Here is a 22911-nt window from a genome sequence, read left to right on the forward strand (position 1 = left end):
ACATGGTGGTTGATTGGGGTTTAAAATTCGGCTTCAAAAGATTACATTTGGAAGGGGATTCTTTAATCATTGTAAATGCATTAATAAAAGGGGAGATACAAGCTTGGCAGTTAAATAAATATCTGCAGAAAATCAGAAATGATTTAAATTGTTTTAGTGACTTTAAAGTCACTCATCTACGCAGAGCAGCGAATAAGATCATATGGAAGATCTTTGCAACTTGTCCGTTGTTGACGTGGAGGATAGCAACATGCTTATGGCAAGTCCGAGATTGTTGGAAAGATGATATAATGGAAAGTTGATATGTTAATTGGCACGTTGCAGAGGTGGAATTAATGCCGAATCGTGCAAACTGTCAAAATTATAGCTAGCTCGGATTATGTTTCAAATTTAAATGTTACTTAAATGCAATTCAAATTTGGTGTATAACTTGTGCGATTAAATTACTATTGGGTTGGGCCCAAAATCACACCATGTAATTTGTGATTAAGTTAAATGTAAGGGAGACTCATAATGTAACTTATAATTGAGTCCAGCTCCAAATGAAATGGGTGATATGCAATTATTTATATAACTTGTAATCAAATTATTGGGCTGGGCCCAATTGGAAAATGTAACTTGATTTGGGCGCCAAACTTGTCAAAAGGAAAATAATATGAAGAAGTCGGCCTAATGAGGCTAGGCCGACCTATGTAAGAGGATTGAGTCTTGTATATAACAAGACTCAATCATGGCAATCATATATATACATTCAATCAATCATTCCTAGCAATAAAATATTCTGCCCTAGCGAATATCCTCTCTGCTCTTCTTCAGCAATTTGGTCTTCACAAAATCAAGGAATTGCTTCATAACAGCTTGGCGAATTTGTATGCCAGACCAGGCTGTCGATCTCCTTCACATATGTGCTAAATATTGTGCATGTCAAGCCCCATTCCAGTTTGGATCTGTGCATCTTCAGGTAGCAGACTTATTGGCAGATTTGTTGGGTGATATCAAGCTGTGACAATCATCTACCTTACAGCCAAAACCTTGCCTGTACATCTTCAGATTAGGGTCTGCACATAAAGGAATTCATATTGACAAAGCACTGCCCTAGATTGGGAGTCTTATCAGATAAGTGATCTGATCCTTATTGTAATTGTAATTTGCTCATACTAAAGGGTTTTGATCTAGATCTTTGATGCTGGGTTTTTCCTCCAAGAGGGAGGTTTTCCCAGGGTATATTGTGTTTTGTGTCTCTTGTGTGTTTACATTTAAGTTAATTTCTGAGTTTACTTAAATCTGAACACTAAAACTAACATGGACAGAGTGGAGAATAATGATCAGACATTGTACTCTTGGCAAGGCATTGATGTAGCAGGCTTGTGACGACGGAGGAGGACATCGATTTTGGAATTTGATGTGAAGTGTTTTAATTGCTTTTATTGATATTTGGTGGCTCGATCGCTCATTGTTTCAAACTCGATCATATTCAGGAGTGTTTTTGCAGAGAGCAGAGACATAGGTTACAAAGGTGGCGACACTGTAGCAGGTGGAAGATGGAAGCCAATTTTACTTTTAAGACAGAGAAGAAGTTAGTACCGTTCGTGGGCAAGGTCTTGAATAGGCGATTGCAAGGCCTATTTCTCTACAAGGAAGATAGGTTGAGGGATGCAGTTAAACTTATGCTAGGGGAAGATATTGTGTTTATAAGCCACAGATACAGGACCAACATGGAAATCTACTCATTGATTGCTTCTTGGGGATTGGAGTTTGAGATTTCAGTGAACAAGGTGAAGCAGACGTTGTAAAAGTTAATAGCAGAGGAATATTTGGGAGGTATGGAGTCAATCGTTGAATGGGCAATTCTAGGTGTGGGAATAGACATTTCGGAAGGGATGGTGGAACCTGTGGGTACCCTCCGTTTTGTTTGTTGGCAGGAGGATGGGCTGAAGGCAAGGTGCAGAGATATGGTATGGCGAGGTTGGGAGGCGTTTAGGACTTTTGCTGATTTGATGTGCATTGAGGAGATCCTGAATGTGGCTTACGAAGTGGCTCGAGTGGAGTTGGATCAAGAACTGAGACCACGAGCGTGCACGAAGGAAGCTGTTAACATTCTGGCCAGGTTCAAAGAAGAATCTAAGGATAGTTAGTTGTGTGGCTTAGTATAGCTGGTGCTAGATTTAGGATGTTTTTTGTAAAAATGGACAGCGATACTTTTTCTGTCTGCTGTTTATGTGACTATGGCTGGGTTGATTGTTTATGTTCTATACTGTTTATCTGAACTCGTACTTTCTGTAGTGACTGTTTATGCCAATTTTTTTGGGATCTTTTTGCAAAATGTACTCTTTTTTGATATATCATATTAATAAAAGATCATATTACCGACCAAAAAAAACAAATAAAATCCAATAATATGCTGCAAATTACAGCAGAATATGGAGATATAGGAATGCAACTTCTGACCTTGTTTGCAGATAATAACAGATATATTTGCTGCTGACATTAATCCTCTAGTCTGCACCAGTGATAGAGTCTAAACTGTGACCAGCACCTTCCTTACTCTTCTAACAACCAGATGAAGGTGTTTTTAATGTCTTCAAAACCAGCAATTGTCTTCTATATCGATAACAACCAGCACATTAACCTTAAATGCCACTCAATGGTTGATCAATGAAGACTCTTAAGATTCTAGAACTGCACCTGGGATACAGTCCAAGCAATGGTGGCCAGTAGTCTTCCCCAAAATTGCATCTAATCTGCTCTCGACCCCAATGCCTCAACCTCTGGATGACTCTCTATTAGGGAGGGAAGCAAATTGCCATCAAAGGTTACTCCATGTAACTGGACCAGCAGTATAAACATCAGTCGCCCAAATATAAATCATTTGCCCAGCTGAAACTATCAATGGCATCCAAATATGATATGAAATTCGTCCCAAAGCTTCTAAAAGTTTCATTGACCCAAGAGGAAAATCAACGATCCATTTAGAAATCTTCATTTTTTCCTATGAATCCTTCAAATCTTTAAACTCAGAAGTTGTCTTGTTTATAGGACTTCACAAATTTCGGAAATCTCCAAACCTTGAATTTATGTGTGAAACTTGAGCGGCTCTACCTACAACCAGCTAGGGTAGATCTTCCACTACCGAAACCGTTTTTTTTAGGATTTTCGTCCTATGATTTTCTCTACAAGAAGCTTTGAAAATCCACAATAGAGAAAATAAAACCGAGCATATGCAAATGAGCTCTAAAATCTCCTTTTATATTTTCCCTAAGAACATTCCCAAAGGTCATTCAGAACTCTCACTTAAAAATATTTCATTAAGGCTCCATAATAAAGTGACTTTTAATATTTCTTTTAATTTTCACCTAAGTCACTTTATTAAAATAATTAAATAAAGCTATTTGTAAAATGTTTTTGATTAAGTAAAAACAGGTTTTAGGGGACCCGAAACCCTATTACAATTCGAAAGATAAGCATTAAAGAGACGAAACAAAACAGTTGCAAACACCAGCACAAAAACCAGCAGCAAAGAAAAGGACAGCAAGAAGCCAACAAGAAGTTGGCTCCAAACCCAGCATTACGAATTACTTGAAAACTTTAATAGATTCCTCAGCATTTTGAACCAAGAGCATCATCGCCTTGGCCTCTTCCCTCAGGTCGTTGTTTTCCTCTCTTAGCTGGCTATCTTTCGTATTGATCTCCATTCCAGTAGTGTCCTGCCTTGTTCTGCGCCTAGGAGTCTGGTGGGTGGTGCTGGAAGTTGGAATATCATCAATAACAACCAGCTTCTTTTCCTGATTTTTCCTTTCTAGATGATCCACCAAAGCGTTCATATTCTGTGATGAGACTTTGAGGACCTGGAGGCTATGGTTCATGAAATTTTTTAGAGCCTTCTCGGTGCGGTCGACCCTGGAGTTGATGTTGTCTCTATCCTCATCAGCCTGTTCTTTCAAGGTTCTTATGACATCCTCCAGGTGTTTCAAATCCCCTTTGATCAAATCCTTTTCCAGCCAATCCTCCATCTTGATTTCCACTTCAGCTTCACTGGTTTCAATCTCATCATTCTTTTTCCCAGCATCCTTAATCAACTTATTAATCTTGTTGTCCATGTTAGTTTATTGTAACTTAGTGAAGAAAATAAATAAGGATTCAAATCCTTATAGGGTTGGGCCCTTCTTCTTGATTTAACGTGGAGACTCAGTTGGCCCCTTCTTCTAGATGTAACGTGGAGACTCACCTAGGTCCTATTCACATGTAACGTGTAGGAATTGATGTCTATAGGGTTGGGTCCTATTCCCAAATGTAATGTGTGGACAAGCAATAGGGCTGGGTCGAAAAGGTAACGTGGCTCAAATTGCAAGTTATGTAGGCCCCAAATTGGGCGCCAAAGTGCAAAGTAGAATATGTAAAATAAAGAATTGGTTAAAGCCGACTTAGAAGACTTGAACATGAATCTTGTATATAAACAAGATTCATTCTACACAATAGACATATATAATATTCATTGCTAGCCTTATGTGAACAAGCCTTCAAAGAGCAACGAACTATATTCTTGTGTCAGCGATTCATTCCTAGGAACAACGAATTGTCTCAGTGGCAGCGAATCATATCCACAGTCCGCAAATTCACTCCTATTCTCTGTGAATGATCTGCATGACAGCAAACAACAAATCTCGATAGTGCAGATAAGTCTATCAAGCTATTCCTTGTGCCCTAGTTTGGAATCTTCAGTCTGTTGTTCTTATTTATATGTTGCTTCAAGTGCAGTAAGCAAAGTTGTATGCTGATATTGTCTAATATAAACTTGGATCTTGTTGTTGGGTTTTTCACCTCCAAGAGGGAGGTTTTCCTAGGGTAAACTTGTGTTGTGTGCCCTTTCTATTTGTGTGCTTTGATTATTGTGACTGCATGATTATTTCTTGCTCATTATTGTTAATCTGATCACGAAATTCAACATGGTATTAGAGCCCTAGGTCTGTATAGAGATTGTAATCAGATTTGAGCTTCCTTCTAACTTCTTGTTCAAAAGTTTAGTCCCCATGGCTTCTTATATCAGGTCTGAAGATAGGTTGGAAGGTCACACAAATTTCTCTTCTTGGAAGGTCAGGATAATGATGGCATTGAATGATCTTGCTGAATATGTTAGCAAGAATGCTAAGGAACCTGAGGGTGCAAGTGAGAAATAAGATTGGAAGAAGGACTTCCAAGCTCAAAGGATAATAATAGACTCCGTCAAAAATCATTTAGTGCCATCCATCTCCATGAAGAAGTCCGTCAGGGAGATGTTCTCTACATTGGAAAAGATGTACGAAGTCAACAATACCAGCTACATCCTTGCCTTAAGGAATCAACTCTCCTACTTAAAATTAGAGAAAGAAGAACCTGTTGCTGCTTACTTCATGAGAATCTCTGAGCTAAGAGATCAGCTTGCCAACGTTGGGAAGAGCATTGAAGACAGTGACCTATCTATGATTGCCCTAAATGGTCTTCCTCCCTCCTGGGAACCATTTGTTCAAGGAATTTGTGCCAGAGTTGAGCTTCCTAAGTTTGATCAATTAATGGGAGATTGCATTCAAGAAGAGTCTCGGTTGACTGCGAAAGGAAAAATTAAGAACCCTTATGATGAGCAACATGTCCTCTTGGCTAAGAAGGAAGGCAGCCATTGGAAGAAAAATGATTTCGAGAGAAATAGAGATTTCAGCTTTCCTACCCCTCCTTCAAAGAAAAGACCAAGAGACTAATCTCACATCCGATGCTTCCGATGCAACAAGCGTGGCCACTTTGCAAGGGATTGTCAAATTCAGGATGAGCAAGAAGACGCAAACATAAATGAAGTATCAAATCCTCACAATCGTGAAGATTTCCTCTTTTGATCTATTGGTTTGTTGATCCATTTTTAAGTTAAATTCTGTTTTAGGTTTAAGCTTGGTTCCAACTTTAAGTCAGAAATTTGTTGTGGATTTATCTTCTAGATATAGTTTTAGAGGGAGTCCCGTGACATCTTCAAAATACTCTTTATTTCAGTAGAATCTTTTTGCTGGTTTCTAATCATTGTGATCTATTGCTTTAATGATGGAATTGATAAATGTGTTACTTGATTATTGCAAATGTTTTCCTTTATTATATTCTATGTTGAAACTAACAAGTGTTTTGGTTATATTCTATGATACACTGGGTGCATCATCGACCCTCTGCGGAGTGCAAGGTGGCGGTTATTTCTCACCCTCTGCGGAGTGCAAGGTGAGTTCACCCTCTGCGGTGTGCAAGGTGACATGTTGTTCTTCTCAGTGAAGAAGCTTATGTATCCTCTGCGGTTGTGCATGATTTATGTTGTATGGTTATACAAATCTTTGAGTATTAATTATTGCAGGTGTGCATATGGAAAGGTCTCTGTCATCCTCTGCGGATGTGCATGATGAAAGATCATGGTGTTACATGCAGTGTAAAGTTATGAAGCGTTGGTTTCATCCTTTGCAGGCATTGCAAGAGAAGATCATGTAAAGGTTTATTGTAATATAATTGCGTGATCAAATCACGAATTGTATATTGATTGTACTATTAGGGCTGGGCCCTAATCTTAAACATTGTAATTATTCATGCCATGGGATTGTCCATGTGAATATGGTTATGTATTTATTTTCCTCCCTAGTTAAGAGGGAGTGTTAGTTTATTGTAACTTAGTGAAGAAAATAAATAAGGATTCAAATCCTTATAGGGTTGGGCCCTTCTTCTAGATGTAACGTGGAGACTCAGTTGGCCCCTTCTTCTAGATGTAACGTGGAGACTCACCTGGGTCCTATTCACATGTAACGTGTAGGAATTGATGTCTATAGGGTTGGGTCCTATTCCCAAATGTAATGTGTGGACAAGCAATAGGGCTGGGTCGAAAAGGTAACGTGGCTCAAATTGCAAGTTATGTGGGCCCCAAATTGGGTGCCAAAGTGCAAAGTAGAATATGTAAAATAAAGAATTGGTTAAAGCCAACTTAGAAGACTTAAACATGAATCTTGTATATAAACAAGATTCATTCTACACAATAGACATATATAATATTCATTGCTAGCCTTATGTGAACAAGCCTTCAAAGAGCAGCGAACTATCTTCTTGTGTCAGCGATTCATTCCTAGGAATAGCGAATTGTCTCAGTGGCAACGAATCATATCCACAGTCAGCAAATTCACTCCTATGCTCTGTGAATTATCTGCATGACAGCAAACAACAAATCTCGATAGTGTAGATAAGTCTATCAAGCTATTCCTTGTGCCCTAGTTTGGAATCTTCAGTCTGTTGTTCTTATTTAAATGTTGCTTCAAGTGCAGTAAGCAAAGTTGTATGCTGATATTGTCTAATATAAACTTGGATCTTGTTGCTGGGTTTTTCAACTCCAAGAGGGAGGTTTTCCCAGGGTAAACTTGTGTTGTGTGCCCTTTCTATTTGTGTGCTTTGATTCTTGTGACTGCATTATTATTTCCTGCTCATTATTGTTAATCTGATCACGAAATTCAACAGTCCAAATCCCTCTGTTTACTTTGCATGCTGGTAATGTTGTCGACAACCCATTTCTGGAAGTTGAAGGTCTCCAGAGCACAATTAGCACAATTACGGGTAGTATTCAGGATGGTGTTCGCAGAATCCCTACCCTGTTCCGTGCCCACAGAGTTAGGGTTGTCATCCTCCTTAGAATTCAGAGCCACATTCCTACTATCCGATCCCATAGGGTTAGAGTGAGGGTTTTCAGATTTACCCCCTTCATCCTCTTCACCAATGTTCTCATCCTTTTCATACTCCATATCATTTTCAGGTTCCTTACCCTTTTCCTCCTCCACATCACAGTGCACCTCCATATCCGCATTATCTGTGTCAGCTTTCCTTTTTTTGTTGGTAGAAGCGCTAGGCTGTTCCTCATCCGAATCCGAATCTTTGCTGCTCTCAGAAATATGGGCATTCATGATCAGAGGGCCATCTTTGGTCGCCCTAGTCTTGTCCTTCAGATGTTCATAGATGAGCAATATAAGCCCCTGATGGGCTATAGGGTAGGAGTTTGGCTTTTTAGCATTGTCAGCAAGACTCTCATTCAGAGAGCACGCTAAATAAAAAGGTAGGGAAATTTTGGCCCCATGACAGAAGTGATTCAAAATAGCAAAGTGGTAGTTATAAATTTTTGTAAATCTACCGTCAACAGTTAAATACTCCATTAAAGCCCTTAAAACTTTTTGCCAAAAGGGCTTTACCTGCTGAGGAATTTAATAGGAAATGTTGTCTTTCTTCACAAGCTGACCCTTCTCCTCCTCCGATTTCGGGAAAATTTTGAACGCTTCAGTTGCATACTTCCGATCCCTGTAAAATTTGGTGCCCTCCATCCGCAGACCCGTGACCTCAGCGACCAGGTTCTCATCAATTTGCCTTATCTCCCCGAATAGGGTAACTTTGTTGTTACTCCAGCCTCTGGCAAAACTGTGAGAAACAGAATTTCTGCTTCCGTGAAGCTTTTCCATATAGTCAGTAAAGCCATATCTGTGAAGTCTTCTCCAGACTTTTCTTTCGCTCTTCCAATTTTCGCATCCTGGGGGCTCGTTCTTGTTTAAATTACCACCCATTTTGATCTCCAGGTAGAAGTACCAGCAGCTATAGTTCACAGTCCGCAGATGAAACCCCAAATGCTTGTGAATTCTGGAGTTACTGAACAAAGACTCTTTTGAAGTTTTGAAACTTTTGTTTATGGCCGCACAAACCCAACAATTATGATTATAATCTTTCTCATGCATATGATCATGGAAATGATGCCAAAAAGCACTCATTAACTGGCAGTTCATCCGCCCCCAAAATCTGTCTTTGGAATTCGTTCCCCCCAAAATAATCATGATATTAACTAGACCCATGGATACGATCAAAATATAATTGCTCTTTAACCTCCCTTGTACATTGAGTTTCCCCAATATAATTAACATCATTCTCCAAATTGACCCCTTCATTAGCTAAGAGGTCTGCTACCTTATTTCCTTCTCTTAGAGTATGAGTTATGATAACCACTAACATAGCTATTTAACAAATAATTTGCACTTTTAACTAAGTTAGTAATGTTCCAAGAAACAGAGCTTGTACCTTTGAGGGCTTGGATGATGTTTAAGGAGTCCCCTTCGAGCCAGATTTTTTTGAAGTTGAATCCCTGAGCAAGCTGGAGGTAATAATACTTTATTGGACAACTTTAAATAAATAATTTAATTTATTCCCTTATATACAAACATTAGCCTATGAGAATAAAATAGGCTAAATGATCACCTCTGACTACTCGGAAGGGTACATTACATTTCCATCACGTGTTTTGGTTGCACCTAACACCCTTTTTCATGGCATGGTGCTTCCCTAATCTTATTTTAAAAAAAAGGTTCCTTTTTTGTGGTTGCCTTGAGTCTTGTCTTAGGGCACGACATAAGGACCTTCTTTTTCACTTTTACATAGATGGGAAAAATCAATTTTGGAGAAGAACAGAGGAGAAGAAGCTTTCAGATAGCTAGGGTTCTAATTCTAGTGAAGGGAAAAGTACTATTTTATGTTTTGATATGTGGATTCATCCCAAGTGTGTAATGAATTTGTTGTGATCTTTGAAGGACAAGTTTAAAGCATATCAACTTTGATGGAATGTCTCTAGTGACATTGCGTTCCATTTTTTGGACATATATGTGATCGGTTGGCCAGCCAAATGACTATAAAAACCTTGCAAAGCTTTTGCATGGTGTCTTTTACAAATAATAAAAGAAATGTTCAGTTTTCTCTATGGATTACTAAGTAGGTTCATCTAATATTTTGCAAATTCATTTTTTTTTGAATGTATGTGTAGAGACTAGTTTGCTTGTGTTTTCCAAGAGATATGGTCTTATTTCAATCATTACATGTTTTGAATGAATCCATGACTCTGTTGCTCTAATGGAATTGATACCTGTTTGTTATTGATTCCATTTCTCATCACCCCAACACAAAAAATTCAATTATAATCACTCTCTTTCAATTGTGTTGTTAATTTGTCATATTTCCATGTATGAGTGCATAGCAACAATAGGGGTTACCAGTATTTTACACACTCTACATGATAGGCCTTTTTTGTTATATAAAGGTGCATAATCTTGCATATCTAAACCAACATAGGTATATTGTGACATTGGTGTAGAGATACACTGTGTAGTGGGTATGGTTTGTAACAAGGTAATTGTCTAATCCTTATAATGTCATACAATTCAGCACTTTAGGGAAATACCCCTGGTTCTGCAGAACCAAAAGTGAAGGTCTTACCGACCTCAATAATTAGTCCTAAGTTGCCTAAATTTAACATAGGTTTTGTGATACTCTTGCCACTTTTGACACCCCTAGCACTTGGGAGACTATCCATCCTTAAAGATTGGGGGGTCACAACTTAGATCACCAATAGCCTCTGCATGACATCCAATTCATAAGTTCAATCAAGAAAAATATACATTGTTATACGATCTTATGATGAAACTTGGGATAGAAAACCTAAAGCACAGGTAGAAATGAAATTGGCATCCATATATAAAAAATACAAGAATGTTTTCTTACATGACTTACACCTGAGGTGCTCTACGTTGCATATCCTACTCACAAGTTCAATTAGGAAACATAGCCATTGTTACACAACAGTCATTAATGAAATCATGGGGTAAAAACCTAAAGCATAAGTAAAAATCAAGTTCACATACTTTTATAACAAATACAAGGATGTTTTCTTACACGAATTACATCAGAGATTCTCCTACATCACAAAGCCAACTCATAAGTTCGGTTAGGAAACATATCCATTGTTACACAATTTTCATTGATGAAACCATGCAATAAAAACCTAAAACACAAGTAGAAATCAAATTCATATCCCTGTATAACAAAAACAAGAACTTTTTCTTACATGACTTATCCCCAGTATGTGTCAAATGCTATGAGCAATCAAAGAACATATCTTGGAGATAGACAATTTCTATTGATCTTTCAAGTGATTGTAATAGTCTTTTATATGATACTTAGCATCGTTTTCTTTTTGAGAGGATAAACATCTGATAAACCTTTAACAACCTAGAGGCATCGGGTGCATGAATAGTCAACCCCCTTAAGCTGAGAGCCAAGGACTGGAGTATCCATTGTGCAAAATTCTTCCAAGGCATGATCCTGGCCTTGTGTCAGGCTGTGTAATCAGCGAGATTTGATCCTTGTTGGGCTTTTTGTGAGCCATTCAACTTCATCAACAGGCCAAGGGCCACTTTAGTTAGCATCATTTTGAATAAACAATAATTCATATCATCCTTGTGTTGAAAATATTGAAGGTTAATGACATTCAATAGAGTAAAAATGGTTCTTATGTTAAATTGTTATTTTTGAGAGTAGAAACTGCGGTTGTATCCTACACAGTTATTCAGTACATATAAGGTTTAAGTTGTTCTTAAGTTGCCTTCATGAAGATTTTTTTATCAATTGACAAAGATTTCCTCATTTCTAAGGTCTTGTATCTGCTATGAAATGCACTCTTATAACATAATTTTAATTGGATTTTGCAGTTCATTTCTGGGCCCCCACTTTCAAATGGGGCATTAGCCTGGCCAATATTGCTGATTTTGCGAAACCACCAGAAAAGCTTTCTTATCCTCAACAAATAGGTAGGTTTATATAGTCAGTTTTGTGCTCACATTTTGCAGATTGGTTTCTTAATTTGATAGACTCTGTTTGCTACTAGCTGTTTTGCAATCTTTACCAGGTCTCATGAACAACTTATTTTTAAATCTTACATCATTCATTTGGTGGCTATTGAACAGCTGTGACATGCACTGGGGTTATCTGGTCACGCTACAGTTTGGTTATTACACCGGTACTGCCCGCACAATTTTTTAGGCCCTATTGTTATATGCTTTGAAAATTGCTGTTGCTTTTTTTATAATATGAGGGAGTTTTAGGTTTATTTGTTCTTATAGTTTATAATCTCCATTTCTGTGGTACATCATGAGTCCTCTGCAGAAAAATAAGTACCATTTATCATAAATTGAAATTAAATTGTATCATTATTTATATAGATATCCTTGTCCAAATACAGATTTTTGATACTCTTTAGTCTTTTCTTTAGAGAGTGGAGAATTTGATAGCATTGATGCCCTTAAGTATTATTTTCTGCAAATCACATTTAAGGATTTCCTGTGCAAGTTTAAAGTATTGATGGGGAAGGTGTTGTGGCCATTCTCGTGTAAATAGCTGTGCATTTGAAGGGATTTATTTTTGTTTCTGCTTGCTTTTCTAAAGGAATGGAATTCACATTGCTGTAGTTTTACATAAGAGTTTATAATCAATGACTCTCTGTTTTTGCTTTGCAGATTAAATTTGCAATTGGTAATTGCCAAATAATCTGTTTATAATCTTTTTAATGACTCTCCAATGCTATCATACTCTGAAAAACTTCATTTACAATGAATATAAATTAAATTTTTTTAAATTAATAAAGAAAAAAATTAAAAATATTAAAATATTAAAAGTATATGATTTTTATTTTTAAATTTATACAAATTATATCATAAATAAATAAATCATTTTTAACTCATTAAATAGTAAATTATAATTATAGAATAAATAAATGTAATTTTTTTTTTTTTGATTGGTGACTGCTTTTGACTGGAGCTTGAACCAGTAGGGCCACAGAGGGGGACCCCATCCCCGAGTACATTATACTGAGGTATCAACACCTCCTAACATTACTCCTTATCACTTCGTTCTCCCCTTATCTCTCCATTTTTCTCTCCTTATCACTCCGCTTTCTCCTTATCGCTCCGCTTTCTCCTTATCACTCCGCTCTCTTCGCACTTGCTGCTGCCTGTCTGCATGCGTGGACAACCAGCCAATACCTGCGTCTGTATTCGGAGGGGTATTAACACCCCCCAATCAACACTGCCAGCTCGGCCACCAGAGATGTCACGGGGACATCCACCACAACAAACAAGGTTCGAGAGTTTCGAACTTGGGACCTCCGTATTAACACGGAGTTGCAACATCCGTTGCACTGCGGGGTCATCTCCAAAAATGTAATTTTAAAAATATATTATATAAATAAAATATTAAAAACGTAGCAGCTTAGATAGAACACTAACAGTAAATGTTTTAAAGTGGAGAGCAGCAACGTGCATGAATTTGTTGAGTAACGTTGCTCTTGCTTTATCCACATTAGAGCCGCACCAGTCAAAGCGGATCCTAAAATGCTCTATTCCTTTGAGCAACATAGCCAATGAATTAACATCTAGCAATGGTTAGCAATGGACCAATGCACTACCCAACAACTCTGGTCACACAGGAAATTACAATATCTGAAACAAAATATCTCAATATGTTCTCCCAAGATTCTTCCATGTGATGACTTCTCTCTGAGGTATTCTATCAAACAGTTCACATGCCTTGTCTAAACTTCCACATTTTGCATACTTTCCTACTAGAGCATTTCCAAATGTTTGGCAAAAATCCTGTTTACATTATGCTACAATGCTGTTCCAAAGCTCCCATTTTGGCATGTACGGGGAAGATGTTGATGAAAGTTGTGGAATTTGGCTTTACACTTGCTGGCTGCATTTGTTTGAAAGTTTCTAAAGCATTTTCAAAAAACATACAATGCACAACTCCAATGATCAACATTTATTAGTGTCTGAAATTACAACATCCTTGGATGATGCTCTCAACTTCTTCTAACTGTTTCCACCTATGCCTTCCCACTCACCATTTTAGGGCAAACAAACAAGATTTAATCATTCCCTCACATTGGCAGCGAAGCCAAGAGTTTGAAAACCTTCAAAATCCTTGATAAAAGTAGATTTCAGCAATTTAGAGGTTTGGCTAATCATTGAAACGTTGATGGAGTGAATACTTTGGCCTTTTGGCCAGTTCTAAAACCCTAAAAAATGTTGAGAAGAGCATTTCAAAATTTTGGAGATTTTCTAGAACCTTCTAACACGTCAAAAAAGTGTATTTTGGCATTTTGGTGAGTTAGAGAACTCACTAACTGATTGAAAAAGAGAATTTTCGGATTGTTAGAGGTTCAACGAACCATGAAACCATTGGAAATGACATTTATGACTTAAAATTTGTTAAAACCTCGTCTCAAATCTCTGGAAAAATTGCAATAGGCCATTTTCATTAAAATATGAGGAACTAAATTATTCTCATTTTAATGATTTAGTAAATCACACTGTTTTAATTTTTTTAAATGGAGCAATCAGCAACCTTTGATCATGAGCTATGAATCAACTTGAACTTTTCTTAGAAACACAATCGTTGCAAACCAATTCATAAAAACTTGTTTGATTGTTTGGAACTATAACATTATACTTTGTTAAAACCTACATTACCTCGAACAAAAACCTGATGAAGTGCAATGTTGTTCTTGCACAAATTATGAGATGGACAAGTTGTGACGGTTCGGTGTGAAAAAGAATGGAATTTGTCAATTAATTGCTTGTGACTATGAAAAATCACTGACTACAATTTGGCAAGTGATTTGACACCTAATGATCGGGGATATTTGTGACCAAGACCAAACAATTCAAACATTTAATGTTTCAACTTAAACAAGTTGACCCCATAGAGGAATTAGATGCATAATGATAGATGCCAGTTAAATAGTGGTGAAAAGTTTAGAACTTGTAGAGGTAAAAAAATAAGGCCAATAAGCCATAGGTCCGAATCTTCTGCCAGATGGAGAATTTGACCACATGAACCAGCTCACATTCATTCCATTTTATTCTGTATACGAGTTCATCCCTAGTTTATGTAAGGGAAACCCTTGTGGGAATGGCCATGATGAAAGGGCTCCCTTGGGGTTTCTATTATTTAACCAGCCTTTAACCAGTCCTTGCCCATTAGCAAGTAGACAAGGGATAGGGGTTTAGAGCAGTAGGTAGACAAAGTAAGGTATGTAGCACCCGAGGAATTGTTCATCAGGGATAGGCTCACCCTGAGATATGTGTTTTGGTCAAATGTTAGATACATCACATCTATTGCATACCCACTTTTCACTATCATTAAATATGTGGAGTTTTATAGTCCTAAACTTGGAGAGATCTATGAGTGCATTGATAACTTGATTGGCTGGATGAAAGCCACCATTTGTGAGAGAGGACCTACCCTAGAGAGTTATTCTATGAGCATATTCAACTCATTATACAGTGAGGTGGGAGAAGCTGAACGTCCTTTACACATGGCTGCAAACACAATGAATCCATAATACACAATGAATCCAAAATGGTGTGGGGAAAGGTCAAATATAGTTGTTCCCATTGATGATGATGAGGTAAAGAAGGGCCTAATGAAGGCCTAAAAGATGCATGATCTAGATAGAGCATCATAGACAAGAATAGAGGATCAAATGTGTTGTTCTTGATGGCTATAAGAGTTTAACATGGAAAGATAGGTCCCCTTTGGCATTGGAAAGGCCATATTGGTGATGGTGACTGTGTGCCTTTGACATTGTTGTGTCCACTTGCCATTTGCCTCCTTTGCAGGTTTCTAGTTACTCTACTACTAAAGGAAATTGGTTGACACATAACTTCATCCACCTTGCTAAGAGGAGTAGGCTTACCTCGAAAAGAGCAGAGAAGCTATTGTTGTACACATATGCCTTGCGTCTCATTGATTGTAAGACACCTTAGTACAGGGAGAGCCCAGTAGCACGGTGGGATGTTGATGCCGATGAGCTGGAAAAAAATAATGACTAGGATGTGCAATCAATTGGGATCAAGTAGCAAAGGGCCATTCAATTTGAGTCCAACATTTCTAGTGATGAGCAGTTTCCAACATATCCATTGGATAATGACTCAAATTTCTGAGCTTGTTGCTGATACTATACCTATGATCAACATTTATTATTATATTATTTGTGTTTATAAATATTAGTGGAGATGAATAAAATCTGAAACAGTTGAAGCTTTATTAAGAAATCAATTATTCAAATTTCGTTTGTCAACTCACTCAAATTTTCATGTAATAAACATTTGTAAATTATAATGGTTTGAAAAATATCCATAATAAATGAACAATTGCTTTCTTAGACATTGATTCTGACAGAAAACATGGCAATTTATGGTTGCAGAAAAATTGGAACTTGTTTAGTGTCAATGTAGCAATGGCAGGGACTGGCCTCTATCAGCTTCAACGGAAAATCTGGTTTGTTTTCTTTGTTTGTTCAATATACATCCACAGAAAATTCTGTCCGATAGATATAGAAATTGTAATGGTCTTCCTGGTGTATTTCTTTCCCTCCTTTTGAAAGGTGTAAAGATTTGCAGAAGTTAAACTTCATTTATAGTTATCACTAGTATAATGCACTTCCATGATACTCTGAATTCATCTATTGCAGAATATATTTTATGAAATTGTGTGTAAAATTTTAGTGGAGGGTACTGGGCTTAAAAGCTGCTTTTCTTTATATATACCTTGTCAGCAGATGAAAACTGATTAGATCTGTAGGGCTAAATAAGCACTATTATATGAAACTGTTTTGGAGATATTCTCTGGATCTATGCTTTCCATATCTTTGATCTCTCTATATTCTGCTGCCTCTTATCAAAGTTTAGAGACATCTTATCATCTATTATAATGTCCATTTGAAAGGACAGTGATGGTCAGGTCCAGATTGATGAATTGGTTATCCTAATATCTAGATTGTTTAGAATTCAAGAATAAAATCAGCAAAGCAAGGAAAACGATCAGTTGAGCTCAATTTTTTTCCTCTTCCAGTCATAGTTTTAGTAATGTTGACACACAATTCTTGGCAGCAAAATCTGAATATTTTTTATCTATTAATACCAGCTAGCCTTGGCCTATCATAAATATGAGACAACTTTGGGGTATGAAATCCATACTTCACCCATAAATTTTTTTGTTATAAATAAGTCTAGACAGATGTAACTCCTTGAAGATTGAAAGGCTGCAAAAATGATCATGTATGCTACAGAATTTGATGATCATGTATGCTACAGTTTTTCCCTTATGGTTTCATTTTGTATAGCATCAAGCTACACTCTCAAGTCATCTTCCAATCTTATGGCACAGTTGGGACTTGTATTTAATATCCATTAATGTCAAGAAGTTGCACATCCGTGTAACCTAAATATATAAAATATATCTATAACAGTGATAGTTCTGATTTATAACAAGATCTGCTTCAATATCTGCAGGTAGCAGCTGCTCAAATTATATATAGGTTGCCAAATTTTGATCATTGCTTGTGCTCAATACTCTCATGTCTTCCATGGTCAAAAATTTCTTAAGAAACTGTAGTACAATTGCTCTTAAATATGATAATCTATTTTATAATATCATAAATATGCTGATCTTCACATTGTATTTATATAACTACAATAGTACATGCTAAGGATTGCTTGAGATTGGAATGATCATGGATAAATCAGTGTAAAATCTGTTGTGGTATATCTGTTTTCCATTTACTCATTTTTGTTTTGTTGCATAGTTTCACTTGGGTGGCCCTTCAAACTTCCCTCTTTTAGAATTCAATATCTTTAGCAGACTTATATTTTAAGCACTGGCCTGAGGACTTATTAAAAATTTAATATGAAGGTGAACGACTCAAATTCAACCTGCACTTATTTTTACTTAATCAGTTTGTGTTTACCTGGTTTTTTCCTTGGTTTCTCGTTGTTTCCAAATAAATATTAAAATCTTTATGCGACAACATTGTTTTTTAAATGCTTTATGGGTTCTACATCTGGCGTTGCATCGGTCAGTTATATTCCACAAATGGGGCCAAGATCTGGCTGTCCGTGTATTGTTAGTGTTACCCATGGTTTCCAGTCACACTCCATAACTTTTTGTAGGACACTATCACATGGATTGCATCTTGTGGTTACTAAAATACGAGATTGCAAGGTTATTTACCTCAAACAGGTCCTGCTACTGTACTTGTTTGCATGGGGTTATCTGACACGATCATTGGAAAACACAGTCAACAAATTACCATATTTAAATTTTTTATGTGAGGTTCTGGAGATTCTGTTGCTCAGATATTTTTTTCCTTGTATCAAGCTTGACACACTTTTTTTTTTTCTAAAATGCAACTAACTCTGTGTTAATAGTATAATACTTCCCTTTCCTAACATGTTCTTAATTTCAAAATTTGACTGTTTATACTTCGGTTTTGTAGCCAGTTTCCCATCTCTCAATAGTCTGTTCTTTATGGATGAACATTGTTCTGTAATGCCCATGTGAATTTTATTTCAATGAATCCAGACTAAGTCTATAGTCTACCATATATTTCCAGGGGGATTTTATAAATCTATAGCCAAATTTATCTGTTTGCAAATATGATTTTTTTTCATTTTCTGAGTTTCCAGCAAGTTCATGCCTTTGATGTCCTCTGGATTTGATTTCCTTTGACTGGATTGAGTGTGAGCAATAAGGAGCTAGATATAGTACATAGAAGCATAAAATAAAATTAAGGCGTCAGCTAAGTTGCCGGTTCGGGTATATATATTTTGTTCAAAAATATAAATTATAAGAACAGTGATACTCATAATTGCCAAAAGAAAATAGAATATTTAAATACCTCATATTCATAATTTGCAAAAATGAAAATACTTATGTCTCAAAATGTTATTACACAATGAAAATTTGTAATATGCACCCCTGATTTTTTTGAAAGTTGTTTGCTGATTTGAATGATTGTAAGGAAAACATAATGCACTGTTTTGCTGATTGTCTTATTGGTTTCAGATTTCATTTGCCATTTAATAGCATTCATAGAACATGTTGCATTGTAAAGGATGTATAAACTGTAAACCAATATGTAGAGTAGCCGGATACACTTCTGCCTCTCCTTTGGCGTGCGTATCCCTGTATCCGCATCCGATACAGATATAGATACGACGTGGATAGACATTGGATACTGTACCCACACGTGGCCAGAAAACCTTGATTTTCCAACCATGCCGTATACTGTGTGATTTGATGTTTGATGTAGATCTTCCTAAACTTAATTTAGAAAAACTTCAATCATGCAATTTTTATTTTATTTTTTTGGGTATAAACAAAACCTACACCATGAGGAAGACAAACGAAATGTTTTTCTATTTTAGTGACCCATTTTTTTGGTTATCTTCCAATGCAACTCTACAATTTTTTGCATATTGTACATTGTTAAATCAACTTATAATTATGTATGTAGCAATTATGTGTCTATATTCCTTTTAAAGTAATGAAAATCTTCTCTATTAACTTAGAAAATTGTGTTAAATATATGTGTATGTATTTTTTTATAAGGGTTTATCCAGACATATACATATTGGGGGTCTTAAAAAATGGCCGTATCTGTATCTGTATGTGTCTATGCAACTTTGCCAATATGCATTAAGTAATAAGCTCACCATGAACCCTTCATTAAGCACAATATGTACGAACTGAAAATAAATTGCAATACAAAGAGCAGACCTGGAACAATGTCAATGACAAAATTTTCAGTTCTCAAATATCTGAAATACTCTTTGGAACAATGTCAATGATGAAGATTTTCGGTTCACTTAAATTAAATAAAGTCACTTTTGGAACTCGTAAGTGTGAATATTAAAATAATTTCCACCACCTTATAGAAACTTGCCAAGGCACCGGAAATGGAGAATTGAACATGCAACCAACTGAAGCTAACAGATGATAATTGATGTATACATGAACACATACTATGAATAGCAGTGTTCTGTAAGAACCAAAGAGAACAAACCTAGAAAAACCCAAAAAGGTCAGTGACATGCAACCACTTACCATAAATAGTAGTGTTCTCCAAGGACCAAAGAGAACAAACCCAAAAAGGTTGGTGCGATGCCAATGACTTACTATAAATAGCATTTTTCTTCGAGGACGAAAGAGAAGAAGCCCAAAAAAATTTGTTGCCATGCAAGCGCTTATTAGAAATAGCAGTACTCTCCGAGGACCAAAGAGAACAAACCCAAAAAAAACCTAGAAAGATTGGTGCCATGCAAACACTTATTGTAAATAGCAATTGTTGTCGAAAGCCACTAAAACTAAGAACTGAGCTCACCAAGAACATTGGAACTCTCCCAGTGAACTGGAAACCTACGGAAAACCCTAAAAACTGGTCAATGCTCACAGAATAGGATGACGTAAAAATGGGGACATTAAAAATTTCAAATTCAAATTGACATTTAATATTCATATTCTTCTTTATTAGAAGCTTCAAGGTCAACATCAGTATTTGGTTCAATTTCATTTGAACCACAATTAATTAGATTGCCACTCCCACTGGTTGTGTCAAGTGTAGAAGCTAGTTCAATTTCATTTTGCAAACATTTAACAAAATGCTAAATCATTAACAATACAAGGGATGTGATTTCACAAAACATAAACAAACAGCTGCTACATATGCATAATGTAAATCAATTGAAATCAATCTCATTAATGCTGATATAAAGTTTACTAACCCTGTGTTCACAGGTACAGCTCACAAATACAACTGAAACGATATTTGATTAATTACTTGCTTGTTGGCATATTCCGACATAAAATGCGGTTACAAAGTTATGATACAGTTGGGACTGGATGGATAAAGGAAATGGCATACCTAAAATGATAAAGAGTAAAACTAAGGTTTTAATGTATCAAACTATGCCTGGGTATGGCCCTGGGTACTGTTTGGGCACTTGGGTTCACTGTGAAGGACCCACAGTGAACCCGGGTGCCTAGGCAGTACCCTGTGTGTACCTGGACCATATTTGTACTAGGATCGTACTGGTACGTGTACCCTGGATTTAACAGCAGTTTCCAGTAACATAGAATGTAAGTAATTGTGATTAAATGGCAGCTGGCAGTTGGGGCATGCCCAGTCAAACTGGCATGTCTTTGACACCATCAAGCCCTGTCAAACTCCCATTTTTAAAAATTGAAACTGTCTACTACAGATGCATAACCTGCTAAAAGTTTAAAATATAACATTTCCTTTTAGAAGGCTTTTAAAGATCATGCAACCATTTATATCACATCATTCACAGATAATTTTTTTTTGTAACACTGTTTTGCTATGTATGCAGACCATGCTTTCAAGGACATATAATATGGGCAGAGCATTTTAGATTCTTTCCTGGTGTTTAGTTCTATTTTGAACTTTTATAGGAATGTGCCTGTGGCAGCAACTTAAAACTCACCTGAAACTTAGAAGATGCTAAATCACATATCCTTAGCATTTCTCATAATCCTGAATGTACAATTGTAATTGATTTGTTATTGCTTTAGTTCCAATATTTTGCAAATAACGAGCAGATCTTCTACTTTTATTTAAAGCTTTGATGAACCATGGCAGATGTACCTTTGCTAAATCACATATCCATAGCATGTCTCATAATCCTGAATGTACAATTGTAATTGATCTGGTATTGTTTGAGTTCCAATATTTTGCAAGTAATGAGCAGATCCTCTACTTTTCTTTAAAGCTTTGATGAACCATGGCAGATGTACCTTTATTTTGGTGCATCATTAATTGTTGTATAATGATTTATTTATTTTGGTTTGATGTCTTGATCAAATATTATATTGAGAGTTATCTAGGAGAACTCACTTGTTTTATTGTCTTGAATGGACAGGCATGATTACGGTTCTGAGACTAAAGAAGTTTCTGAAAAATTATAAAAAAGGACATTAATCCAGTTGCCGTAAACAAGCTTTTGCATCTGACTGCAATATAACTGGCCATGCTTCTAGAGACGCTGGACACTTATTCCGAATGCAAATCATTTTTTTTTTCCCATCCCCACCATAAATGAAACAAGGCAGATTTGAATTGTGCTTTTATTCTCAGATTCATTTCTTGTACTTCCTTGGCCATGCTTGTGGGATAATGTTGATGTTTCATGTTTGTATCATGTTGTTATGGTGATTTTTGCTTAAGGATGTTAATGGGGTTGACTACACAGAAATCATGGACTAATTGAATCAAAATGTTCTAATATGTGTTAATTATGAAGGTTGATTTCCTCTTCCTTACAGGGGACGAATGGGTTGCATGGCATGTAGATGCACGTGGCATTCACACACCATTTCTGTCTGTAGGGCTGTGGTGCTAATCAGATCTAGATAACCTAAGTGCATCATATTGGGATCCAATTTGGTGATTTTTGAAAAAGGATTGATGATACCTAGATCATTGTCTTCTGAAGAAATTCTGTTTTATAAATAGAATTGTGTGCAGGAGTTCTGGTTCATGATATGCATATGGTTTTAAGATATTCTAGTGCCTGTGTGTAAGTTTTCTTCTTTCTGTGTTTCGAAATATGGCCTGGAGGATTTGCAATTTGTTTTTTTCTGTGCATGGCATTCTTAAATCTATCTAATATGCAACGCACACAAAAAATTAAAAAAATGATTAAGGGGATTTAGATTCATCCAATCTTTAGAAAATTAGGAATTTATCTGGAGTTGCTTGAATAACATAAACCCCAATGTTTGTCAATTTAAAAATTTAGAAAGTCTTTTTTCTTCAAGCAATTAGTTGCAAAGGGATGTTTTGTAAGTGTAGATCTGGCACTATGAAAAGTTTTAAGGTTGGTTTTATGGGCAGTAATTGCTAATTGTTTTTCAGGATGCACGAAGGTCGGATCATTTCAGAAGGAATTACACAATTTAAAAAAAATAACAAACCTTAAGTAGATTTTGCATTGAATTTGGAGCTTTATGGCAAGGCAACATTAAGTGATTGTCATTTTTATGTTACAAATATTATCTCAGATCAGCATGGGAAGTTGTTACTTATATCTGTGTGGCTTTTGACAAATCTTTTGCATCCAAGGCTTGAGCTGTGGTGCAACCTGACACAAAGGAAAGTAGAAGAAAAAGTAAAATCGACTTCTCCAACAAACTTCCTTATATCAAGGAAACATTAAA

The 22911-nt window shown here is 36.4% G+C and overlaps 1 protein-coding gene across 1 annotated transcript in view; it reads left to right on the forward strand.

The window, feature by feature from the left end:
• Positions 1 to 22232, forward strand: part of LOC131030397 (mitochondrial pyruvate carrier 4) — a 39952-nt gene extending 17720 nt beyond the window's left edge. Inside the window, exons 2-5 of the mRNA XM_057961207.1 lie at positions 11547 to 11645; positions 11802 to 11854; positions 16103 to 16176; positions 21615 to 22232. Of these exons, the coding sequence (XP_057817190.1) occupies positions 11547 to 11645; positions 11802 to 11854; positions 16103 to 16176; positions 21615 to 21660 (272 nt within the window). The 3' untranslated portion in view covers positions 21661 to 22232. The remainder of the gene's footprint in view (positions 1 to 11546; positions 11646 to 11801; positions 11855 to 16102; positions 16177 to 21614) is intronic.
• The last annotated feature ends 679 nt before the right edge of the window (positions 22233 to 22911 follow it).

The sequence above is a fragment of the Cryptomeria japonica genome, chromosome 7, assembly GCF_030272615.1.
Source record: "Cryptomeria japonica chromosome 7, Sugi_1.0, whole genome shotgun sequence".
Taxonomy (NCBI): domain Eukaryota; kingdom Viridiplantae; phylum Streptophyta; class Pinopsida; order Cupressales; family Cupressaceae; genus Cryptomeria; species Cryptomeria japonica.